Source organism: Rattus norvegicus, chromosome 10 (genome assembly GCF_021556685.1).
Source record: "Rattus norvegicus strain SHRSP/BbbUtx chromosome 10, alternate assembly SHRSP_T2T, whole genome shotgun sequence".
Lineage (NCBI taxonomy): Eukaryota > Metazoa > Chordata > Mammalia > Rodentia > Muridae > Rattus > Rattus norvegicus.
In genome coordinates this window covers 81276207-81288490 of record NC_141543.1, presented here as the reverse complement: position 1 = coordinate 81288490, position 12284 = coordinate 81276207, and the positions used below count along the sequence as shown (strand labels likewise).

General features: G+C 41.7%; 1 protein-coding gene across 12 annotated transcripts in view; it reads left to right on the top strand.

The window, feature by feature from the left end:
* Positions 1-12284, top strand: part of Stxbp4 (syntaxin binding protein 4) — a 159257-nt gene that overhangs the window by 81006 nt on the left and 65967 nt on the right. For all 12 annotated transcript variants that reach the window (XR_015630624.1, XR_015630626.1, XR_015630623.1 and 9 more), the window contains 1 exon segment: positions 10548-10724. Coding sequence is in view for 7 of the 12 variants with exons in the window: in XM_087572136.1 (XP_087428262.1) it covers positions 10548-10724 (177 nt within the window). In the remaining 5 variants the exon portion in view is untranslated.

The following is a 12284-nucleotide window of genomic DNA, read 5'->3' as shown; positions in this document are numbered from 1 at the left end:
GGGTTGGGGATTTAGCTCAGTGGTAGAGCGCTTGCCTAGGAAGCGCAAGGCCCTGGGTTCGGTCCCCAGCTCCGAAAAAAAGAACCAAAAAAAAAAAAAAAAGATTGGTGGGTTGTTCCAGTGTTGTCTTTCTTGTTGTGATATTCTACTATTAGCATGTGTGATGTAACCATTGGCTGAGATTTGATGGACGCAAGCTTTTTAAAACAAACGAAAGTACTCTGAGAATCATTATAAAGCACTTATAATGTTAGACAATAGTGTGATTAAAGAAGCTTATGGGACAAATATAGTTGGGCTTATCTTTTACCATTAATTCTCGTGTGTGTGTGTGTGTGTGTGTGTGTGTGTGTGTGTGTGTGTGTGTTATAAGAAAATTACTTTTCTCTTCTCTACCATTAGACTCTGCCCTCGAAACTGCCCAGGGTAAGGAAAGCTTACCTGAAAAGGGAGCAGGAAGCCTGGCTTCCCAGAGCTCCAGTCACCGTTCCTGTTTGTGTAGACATCATTTGTATTTAGTGATTCACTGGAAGAGCATGCTGCACTCTAAGCAAGCTTTAGCAAACTCAAGTGTTCCTATAGCTACGATATGGTTGCTTTATCTCCCCCAGAGTTTCCTGTGCTGGAAGCCTGGTATTCAGGGAAAAGATATAAACATGTGATAGAACCATTAAAAAGTAGAATGACCCTTAGATCACGGGTCAGACCCCTAAATGTTCTTATGGGACCTTTGCCTCTCTGTGCAAATTCACGAAAACCAATCACACACACCCCCATTTCACTTGCCCGTCCCCTGTGATGTGACACGCCCAAGTGACCTCATCCATCATCTTCATGCTGTTGGGACTTCGAACATACAATACCAACAAGTAACTAACCCTTTCTTTACAAGTTATCCCACTCAGGTATTTCATAGCAGGGATGGCTAATGTAAGTGTCTGTTTCAGAGTTTCTATTCCCAAATGGTTATTGCTCGTTTCATATAGAAAAGACCTTGGTATCATAAGGATTCCGAGAGACATTTTTGTCTTTTCTGTATTAAACACTTGTTTTGTGTTGACTTAATTAGACACCATTTTCAGTGTTGGGGAATTTAGAAGGAAAGTGATGGTATTCTTCATAGAGACCTGCAGTTAGTTTCTTTATACCATTTCCTATAGGAAGGCTTCCCTATGGGGAACTCCTGAAGATGGGGTTCTATACCGTGCATACAGGGAGCACCTTTTAGGTTACACTTTAGACGTCTGTGTAGATGCCAAACATTTTTTTTAATGTTGGAGCAATATATAATAGTTGGACTGACAAACGAGAACATTTGATCCAAGGAGGAAGTAGTGATAAGGCGGCTGATTCTATAAACGTCTTATCTTGGCAGTTCGCTGTGTGAGAAGTACTCTGAGTGCTCCTACAGTCGTATCGGACTCATGACATTGGAGTAATGATTTATTCACAAAACGTTGAAGAGTTAAAAACAAGACTCTTCTGGCCATGTCTGATCCCACATAAGTATTGTTTAAAAATACGCATTGGTTTATTGTCTTCTTACGTTATATAGGAAGAGATTGCCTATGCCTGAGTTCCAGAATAACTAGAGAGCTATATCACAGTTCTTGAGTATTAAAGGCATGTGTGCTCACTTAAAGTGCATGCAGCATTCTAAGCGAGCTTTAGCAAACCCAAGTGTTACCATAGCTACAATACAGTTGCGGTATATCCCCCAGAGGTCTCTGGGTCGGAAGCCCAGTGTTCAGGGTAAAGATTTAAACGACTGATAGAACCACTAAAGAATAGAATGACCCTTAAGTCACAGGGCCTGCTCGTGGATGCTCCTGTGGGACCCTTCTTCTCCATGCTTTTGTTCCTTCTCACACATGCCGAGTCTCATACACTTGCTGGTATGGCAGGATGACACAGCTGACTTCTCCACACAGCCCTTGTCTTACTAGCATCTCCTGTCTTCCCTTCTCTCATGCGCTTCATCCCATTTCCCCACATTAGAATATAAGATCTCTTTACACAGTAGACAGTGACTCTATTTCTCACAACCCTAAGGTTGTGAGATATTTAACTTGTATAAAAATCCCTTCTCTCACTTAATAAACACTAAAAGTTTTGTGTGGTCAATTTGATCTTACTTTTTTCTTTTTAAGATCTGTGAAAATGTTTATTCTGGCCATATTTCAGATGCATGTTTACCCAGATCCCCACCTCGTCTCTATTTAATGCTGAAAGTATCCATCAGCATATGGTACAAAGTGAGAATATACACTTTCTTTCTCCCAAATGGTTTGCTGTAGCAACCACTCGTTTTTATGTTATAATCCTTAGTTTATAGACTCAATTCTTTCATAGCCTAAGGTCTGTTTTGGCCATTCAGTCTTTACAGTACTTTTTCAATAATTATATTTTGGGTTAGTGACTATTTTGTTTACCGCTTAGGCTAAAATCAGATGTTATATTATTTATATATGCATTTACAACCTTAGGCCATATCCTACATTGGGCCTCCTACCCTTCCTGAACTTCAAGATCTTAGACAAAAAGACCCCCCACACCACACATACAGTCTAGTATGACTTGTATTCCAGTTAAACCCCGCGGGGTTAATTTGAAAGAAGTGCACTTCTCTTTTAGTGATGGAGCCCCTTAAGCCCTAACGTTTGGAAGGATCACCATGTTTAATGTCTAAGATAAAGCCACTGTGCTGCATTGCATCTATTAAATGGGTTTAAATGCCGACCATGAAGGCTTCCGGACTTCCATGGTCTGTGCTGCCCATAGCCATACTGATGTCTGCAGTCTGTGCTATCTCCAAGGGTCTCGTCTGCCTCCATGGTCCTACTGCAGCTGTGGCCAGGCGACACCGTATGGGAGCTCGTGATGTGTCCTCCCACTGACCGTGAAGAGCAAGGAGGCTAGCTCCTTTTGCTGGGATATCGATGACTGCAGATGCACAGTTGAGAGGGAGGGACATGGAAGGCTTCTGGGACAACCCCTACCTCCACTTCAGAACACCAGCCCCCACAAGAAAAAAAAAGGAACAGCCTAGACAGGAAGCCACCAAAGAGAACGCTTAAAAAGTGTGATGGAGATTCCGAAGTGTAGATCTCCACAATCGGTGGCTTCTGGTGGGGGCAGGATTCAGCTCTAAGGGGCAAGCCTCCGAGTTAGACTGTGGTTAAATGAGTATACAGATAACACAAATTGGACTTGTGGACTTCTTCTTTTTTTTTTTTTTTAGATTTCTTTATTTATTTTATGTATGTGAATACACTGTCGCTGTCTTCAGACACACCAGAAGAGGGCATCAGATCCCATTACAGATGGTTGTGAGCCACCATGTGGTTGCTGGGAATTGAACTCAGGACCTCTGGAAGAGCAGTCAGTGCTCTTAACTGCTGAGCCATCTCTCCAGTCCCCAGACTTGGTTTTTCTTTTCTTTTTTATTTTTACTTTTAGAGGAGGACACAAGGGTAGGGGGCAGACAGGAAAGGACTAGGAAGTGAGTGATTTGGGCTCATGATATGACCTTCCCAAAGAATCAATAAAAATGTTATGTTGGGAAGAAAAAAACATAACAAGACATTAACTGGTTAATTAGTTTATTTTAGACTGAAGTCGAGATGTGAAATGACTGATTAAATGGCAAGAATATTTTTATTTACTGGTATCATGTGGTCTATGCATAAGTGATGTGTATGTGAATATAAGCTAATATATATTAACATATAATATATACTACATATATATATATATATATATATCAGCACACACATGTTCAGGGTTAAACCATTCTGATTAAAACATGGTTAAATATAGTTTATTAATATTTATATTATAAAAGTATCATATCTTACACCTTATCTGAGTGGTATACTTAGGTACTTTTCCTAGACAGGAAACTGCTCTTTATGAAGGAGATTGGAAATTGTTTCTTGGATTTCTTTTGCGGTGCTCAGAGGCAGAAACAAGTTTTACACCTGTTAGAGTGAGGCAGCTGCAGGTAACGAAGCTGACAACCCCTGGGAAGGCTAATTAGCGCTACTTCTAATATGATTGTCCTAATTCTCCTCCAGAAAGTTTAAGCGATTTTCCTCTTTGCGTAGTGAAGATTTTACTTTTTCATATAAACTAAACTTTGTTTTCTGACCTCACAGATTATCCATCCTGCACACTTTACGAAAGTGTTGCTATGTACATTGTAAACTAAGGATTTTGTGGGTCTGGAAAGAACCTTTTAAGATTGTATCACCCTTGACAACGTTCACTGTATTAACACATGTTGAAAAGGAAATATAAATAACTATTTGTAACTTGGAAATCCTTAATGCAAAAATAACATAATTGTCAAACACCGAAGTGTAACTTTTTTCAACTTTGGTATTTGCTTCATTTTATCTAGATTTTATATAATCTCATTTGCTTGATAAATGCCATAAAATGAATCTTAAAAATGTTATGAAGGTGTGTACAGGCACAGGTGTGAATCCTTGTGTGTCATCACTGAAGAGAGTTGAGCATACTAAAGCTACTTGCTAACTCGGAACCGGGCAGTGGAGAGCTTGGTAGAGAGCAGAGAAGTTGGGAAAGGGAGGATGCATCTGACTGTGGACCACACTGGTTACTTAAGGTGGAACCTGACTGCTGTCTGAAGTAATCTGACCCTTCAGAAATGTGGAGAGCACACTGCTGTGACCGTCACAGTAGGCAGTCACAGGAGGCCTGGTGGTCCTGTATCTGCTGAGATGATACAAGATAATATAAGAAATGGCTGCACATTACATTATAAAGATTTCACAGTGTTTAGTGATGGTTAGCTGAGGTGGTACAGTCATTAGACCTGAGTTAGCCATGAAGACAGGAAAGAAAAGTGGGTCGTAGAGGCAGATAATAAGTTTCTGTGAGCTGGCCTTGGTCTTTCATGCCTCTAGTCCTAGCATTGGGGAGACTGAAGCAGGAGGATCAATTCCCATTTAAGATTGGCCTGTGTTACATGCGTCTCAAATCCAGCTTGAGTTGGTTACACAGCAAAAGGGTTTCTCCAAAAACTGTTTTGTGAATTTCAAGTCTTCCCTAAATTCCTTCACGATTATTGGGTGTGTTGTCTGTTCATTCATGAATATATCTGCAAAGTGCTCTGAAAATCATCCTTTCAAACAGCTAAAAATTAATTCAGAAACATGGATTAAGGAGATGGGCCTTAACTTGCTTTTAAACAATTCTCATTCAACAGCCTTCTTCCTGCAGTAAGCCGTAATCTTTTCTCTTGAAAACTGTAAATAGGACCTAAGACTGAGAAAGGTTTTCCAGTGAGCAAATGTCGGAAGCTGATAAGAGAAGCATTCTTGGGGCTCGGTAGCATAAATTACTAAGACATATCTTCTTGCAATCTGCTGTTTTCTCCTATCAAGCACTGACATTTGAAAGATTTACTGATTAGCGTATAAATTACAGAGCTGGTAAGTGGTGTGGACTTCTAGGCTAATGGCATGTTTGCAACTCCAATTGATGCTTCTCCTACCATGGGGAACTACAAGTGCGTATACTTAGAAGATAGTTTCATGTAATTTCTTTCTATCGTCAAAAAAGACATGTGTAAGTTACATTTCCAAACAGCTGATATTGCCAGCTGAGTGCCTCAACAGAGCCCTTAATAAATGATCTAGGGGTTGGGGATTTAGCTCAGTGGTAGAGCGCTTACCTAGGAAGCGCAAGGCCCTGGGTTCGGTCCCCAGCTCCGAAAAAAAAAAAAAAATTATCTAGTCCGGCGTGTAATGGCAGAAATGATATGTGTATTTTTCCAGAATATTCTGTGACAAGAAACAAAAGGAAAACACCGCTAGCAAGGATATATTAATAGCTTCTTTAACCTTCTTCTGAAAGTTATTTTGGGCTTATAATTGCTAGAGCCCACTACACAGATGAACAAACCAAGTCTTAGAGAATTAATAAGCAGAAAATGGGAAAAGAATCTCATAACTAGGCAGAAAATGGTGGCGGGGGGAGGATCTCACATCTGTGATACTGACCTAGCTGGGACCCATCCGCAACCTGTTCTTTTGTACTATGTACCTGTCTTTGGTTTTTGTTCTGGATCATGTTACTTTGGGTGTAAATGCTGCGTGTATGAAACAGTACAGTGGCCTTTATCTGACCTACAGCGCTGTCATAGTACAATGTGACTCAGCCCAAGGTAGTGTCTGCAGCCTACAGAAATTTTTCATCAGCTCAAATTGTTGTCAATGAACAACTTGGCCTTATCTTTCCTAAAGATTCGTGGCAAAAGTGCTGGGAGGGAAACCTTTTTTTTTTTTTTTTCCCAAAGAGGCGCTGTGGACCCAACGTCTTTTGTCACTGTTGCCCCTGGAAAATGTCTGATTGAACTGCATATTTCAGATTTCCTTCTACTGGGTTTGCCTATCCTACATTATATCTAGAAGCATGTTTCAGCAGTTCTTTCCTGTTGCGCTATTATGTCTGTTTTCCCTTTAGAATCTACCTCTGTAATCTGAACTAACCTCATCCACATACGAGGCACCTGCGCAAATGACGGCTGTATTTGTGGTGGTTGGGATTTCGGGGTTCAGTGAGGTCCTGAGAGAATTATCGATAAAATGTTACTGACAGGGAGATTCTGCAGTTCTTCATTAGAAAGACATTCTGGGAGGCAAAGAGAGAATGGGTCGTTGTGAACTTCTCTAAATCCTGCCCTCCGCTGTTATCTTTCCTTTACTGCCTCCCAGAAAGGCACCATTCCAAAGCACTAATCCTTTAAGCAGCCATTCAGCGGGAACTGGGGTAGAACTCTGCCAAGGGGTCACATTCGCCAGCCTGACAGTTACACATTTACAAAAGGAACGGTATGAATTTATCCAGCATCAACCCCTCTGCAGCTCTCACCACCCAGACGCATTTCACACTGTATTACCGTCTCAGCACTAGGACCGAGGCGTAAATCCCGTCCTGGCTCTTCATTTAATTAACCAGCGTTCTTTGAACAAAAATAAAAGTGCTGTTTTTATAGAGGAATAAAAGCAGCACAAAGTGAGTGTGAAGAGGGCAAATCATCAAATTAGTGATTCTCACTGCAGCTGCGCAGATTTACTGCCCTTCCTCTCACTCTGAAGCTTTTTTTTTTTTTAAATTGGGAGGAAAATGAAGAGCAGGGCGCTGGCCTGAAATGTGCTGCGGGGGAGTCTCTTGATATCACCACATCCTAAGCTAGTTCAGGGGCTGAGGCTGGTGACGACTGGTAGCTAAAAAGGATATTTTGTAACATTTTCTGTAGTTGACCAAACAGTATGGGCTAGTAGTCAAGAAAACTCTGTTAACCGACGTTCTGAACTCATTTGAACTACCGGAGATCAACTCCCAGTCCTGCCACTTACAAATGGTTTTGTTTCTTAAGCTTTCTGATCTTTGGTTCCCTGTCTTTGATATGAGGATAATAACAGACTTACCTCATACTGGAGGCTGACTTGACAGCCTTTAGAACAAGGCTGGTATTGTTAGTTCCAAAGGTGGGAGGAGAAAGACCACCAACCCAAATCGTCATGGCCAAATTAATTAAAGCAAGCTTTTTTATTTCTGTACACAGACCGCTTCCTCCTAAGGTGAGGTTTGAGAAGTAAACATTGGATATGAGGAAAACAGGATGTACAGCTCTGGGGCTGGGGGCTTCCAAATGGGGGATTTGGCAGCAAAATGGGTGAGGTTACATAACATATCACAGACCAGAAGTCTAACAAGTAGGTCTAAGGGCTGTGGACATAACAGTACTCACGACTGGGCAACCCTTCTGAAACAAAGGTATGGTTGCAAGGTGCTTATGAATGTTTTGAAAGACATGATTGCCTTTCCTGGAGCAGACAGTACAGAACCAGGTTTAGTTAAGGTCACAGTGGGGCATAGCCTAATCCTTGAGAAACTTATTTTACCATAAACGGGAGTGAACCTAATTAGTCTTTACTCTAAGGTGGCCGTGAAGCCTAAGGTGGAGGCAGGCTGGTTCTTCAGTGTGTTAGGCTGTTACCTAGTGTGTGCTCAGTCTGGAGTGAGGATAATCGAGGGGTGTCATTGTAACTTTCCTGGTCCCCTGGTCTGGACTGACAGGTCTGTACATTAGGTGGATCCTTCCTTGTCTCCCATATTCTTGTTTCTTAAGGCACCCTTACAGGGTAAGACAAGCATTTTCAGAGAGAGGGGATACAATTCTTTTGAGTGACAGATACTGAAGGAAGCTGACTCCTCAAAGCACTCCATTTTACACCCTGCTGACAGGCTTACATTTTTAAATTAGTCCGATTTATTCGTTGTTTATATATGTTTTCCACTCTGCTGGGCGTCTAATTGAGGGCTTTCTGCACACTGACCCCAGCCCTCAGGCTTTTTTCTAAAGCACTCACTCAGATTGAAGTCTTAGAGTGTTCTGGATTCAAGAGCCTTTCCCATGATTCCATTTCTTCCAGAACCTGGCCCTTTCTCTTTCTCTCCCCAGCTTCTTCTAAAAACAACCAACCAACCAAAAACCTATTCCCCAATAGGATCCCTCTATCCCATTCAAAATCCCCCTGGCACCCTTTCTTCTGTGCTGTGCTCCCTGTAGCCTGTTCACGTTGTTGTTTTTTGTTTTCTGGTTTTTCTTCTTCGTTTTGTTTTTATTTTAGCCAACACTCCTTCCTCCATTTATCCACATCACACCCATGCAGAACAGATGAAGTATTATTTACCTGCTTGACTTAGACTTATAGCATATTCTATGGTTGTCTCTATAAAGTAGATGCTAACTTTGTGGTGGTGAGCTAGCCTATTGCCCTACTCACAAGTGAGCTCCAACTGCTTCATCTACTGTCCCTTCTACAACCTACCCTGGCCAACCAGTTAGCTTTCCCCAGTCTCTTCCTCCTCTTTCTGCTCCCATCTGTGTCCTTCCCCATAGTCTGTTCTTAACTGAGTGGGGAAATGCACCCTCTTAAAACTTACGCAAGTTCATATCACTTCTCTGCTCAAAGCCCTCCAATCACTCTGCGGGAAACCTCAAATGGTCTGTGGCTGTTCAAAAGATCTGCCTTTCCAACCCTCCCTGTCTCCACACTCATTCCTGTTACCCTCTCTGCCCTGGTATCCTACTACCACTATCTTTCCCACACTGCTCACTGCTTCTACCTCACTGACTGCCTTGATATTCTCCAAAGATGCCAAGCCCAGTCCAGTCCCGGGACCTTTGCACATATGCTCTTTTCGCTCAGAAAGCCTCTCTTGAAGGAGTCATGGCATGGCCCCTTCTGTGGGTCCCTAGTGCTTGTCTTCTCCATGCTATCTGAGCTGATAAGCCTAAGCTACTGTCTATCTCTCTAAACTAGAATGTAGATTTTGAACAGTGAGAGTTTTCTGTGTACACTGTTCATGCATATCCCAGAAATCGACATATGATATAGTTACTGGGTGCTGAATGAAAACAGACTCTTGAGAATGTGCCCACACCCTTCCCTCTCTCAGTACGCCATGCTCCAACAAGGGCAAGTGCTCCATAACAGCTTCAAGAACATTAAAATAGCCACAGTTTAATATTAGCCATGGCAATTGGAGCAGAAAGTTCCATTACAGAGAAGAGAGATCCCGCACCCTCTAAAGAAATGCTTCACGCTGTAACAGTTGCCATGTTAAATTATATGGTGTCCCAAGAGACCGTGACCCAGCACCAAGGCACATTTTGAGAAAGCAAATGGCTTTTGCCACCGTAACATTACAAGGTGGAAGGTGTAGCTAGTGTTTGGAACAACTTTTTGTTTGATTCTGTCATCCAAAGACAGTAAAACAATGAAAGGACATCCTTAGTATTGAAGTCAAGCAGCCCTGGGCCCAGGTGTGGGCTTCTACTTGTCCTTCATCAGCTCATCTATTCTCTGGGTCTCTGGTTGCTTATATAAAAATGTCTTTCTAATGCTTTTCTCCAGATGTTATTCCAAAACTTGAATGAGCAAAGACAGATGAAGCATATAATGTGTATTTAGTAATTGTCTCTTGAACACTGCATCCAACAGATGAACAATTAAATATTATGCTCCTACCAAAGCAAGAAGCAACAGTCTGATGTCTAGGAGAAAACCTTTGAGGCCGCCTTGATTCACCAGGAGGCAACATCCGAGGTCATTGCTTGGCCTTCTGAAAACGTCAGCCCCACCACCTCTGAGTTGTTTCTGCAACTCCTTTTGTCTTTAGAATCTGTTCCTATTTGTCTAGTTTTGATTGTCAGTTTCCTTTAACTGTCCTTCATTTTTACAGAAATGCTTCTAGGTGTGTAATGCTAAACACTCATCCAGAATCTTTATACAGGAAAAATTTCTATGCAGGAAAAAAAAAATCAGGAAAGCAACCAAAGGATTCCCATCATGAAATGGCATGCTTATTAGTTTTTAGGTGGGTGAGAGAGGAATGGACATGTTAAACGTTGGAATTGTGACTGCCCAAATGAGAAAAATATTCCTGTCGACCGCAGAAGTATGGTTTGCATTTGCTTCCCTTTACATCCACTTTCAACTCCTTAGGAAGCCAAAGCCGTAGCCGAGGAAACACGAGCTCTGCGAAGCCGGATTCATCTTGCCGAAGCTGCACAGAGGCAGGCACGTGGGATGGAAATGGATTATGAAGAGGTGATCCGTCTGCTAGAGGCTGAGGTCTCAGAACTAAAGGCCCGGCTCGCTGATTATTCTGACCAAAATAAAGTAAGCAAACAGCCCTCTCTAGTTACCATGGTTTCCCAGCCGCTGCCGTGTATCCTGTTTTCATTTTCTTTCATCTGCACGTCCTAACTAGGTCAGTGTTTGTCTTCTATATTCAATGATAGGATGTTGTGTCGTGAAGAGGGTGGCATGGAAGTCCTGAGCCTGCCTTTATCCAAAGAGCTTTGAGATGGAAAAGCACAGGCCCCGAATTAATTGGGTCATTGGTCAACATTGTTCCATTCAGCCATTCAGGCCTGGAACCACTTAACATTTAATTGATGGCACAGGTTTTCTCTTTCTGTTTTTGAGCTTGCTAATTTGTTTTGTGGTGATGGAAGGAGGAGATTTGAGGGATGAGTTTTGCTCTTTGATTAGAGAACTTGGGGCAGTATGCAAGTTTATGAATTTTTGCACAAGACCAAGGATGACTAATGAGAAATCCCAAGTTTGAATTTATGTTTTATTTCTTTCAACATAAAGAATACCAAACTGGGCTCCTCTAGGAGGGCTCTCGGTTGCAATACAAGATACTAAGCAGCTTCAGGAAGCAGGCTGAACATCTCTACGTGTCAGTTGTCCACAGTGTACCTTCCATCGTTAGTCAGGACCTGCCTTCAAAAACCATAGTGGGCATGTGTGTGTGTGTGTGTGTGTGTGTGTGTGTGTGTGTGTGTGTGTGTGTGGCTGTGTGTGTGTGTGTATGGTGTATGTGGGTGTGGCTGTGTATGCGTGTGTAATTGTGTCTGTATATTGTGTATTATATCACTGAAGGTATAAACTAAAATAAATTGAAGCAGATAATTTATAGTTTTATAGAAACTCCTCAGTTATAAGTAATTATACCTCTAACCCATTCTGCCTTCAAGAGAATACAAAACAAATTTGAGCTATGAATGTTTCAACATATAAGGCTTATGTTCTTTAACACACCAAATGAGAATGAGCTAGTTTTAAAACAGCACAACTTAACAGAAAGTATGAGCTTTTCTTTGCTTGGCTCTGAGGAGTCCCCGCCATTTCCTGCACATCTGCTCACTTAAAGCAGCTCTGCGAAGGCCAGCGCCTCACCCACCATGAGGAGGCCTTGGGAGCACTGAGAAAGCAACAGCCCCTGGGAATGCTAGTTCCAGACATTTGTCGTCTCTGTACACTGTAAACCAGGTGTGGCTATGCCATGCAACAGTAACTTAGTTATGAAAATATTTTAGAAAGTACCAAAATATTAAAAACACTTTTAATAAATAGTTACTTTTAGAACAAAAGTTGCTGTTTAATAATTAGTTTAATTTTGTTGGGGTTTTTTTTTTTTACTGTATTGAGTGTTGAAGGACCTTATACATGTTAGGTTCCTGCTCTACTGTTGACCTACGTCCTAACTCTACTTTTAAGTAATATGCTTTTAAGAGATTTGCACAGAATTATCAAGTGTTTTGGTTTTTTAGTTTTTTAATATTTAAAAATGTCTGTGTGTGATGGGGTCTTTGGAGGCTGGGGCATGTGGTCCACTGTGTATGTGGCGGTCAGAGGATAATGTCTTCTCCTAATTTCTCTTCACTGGAC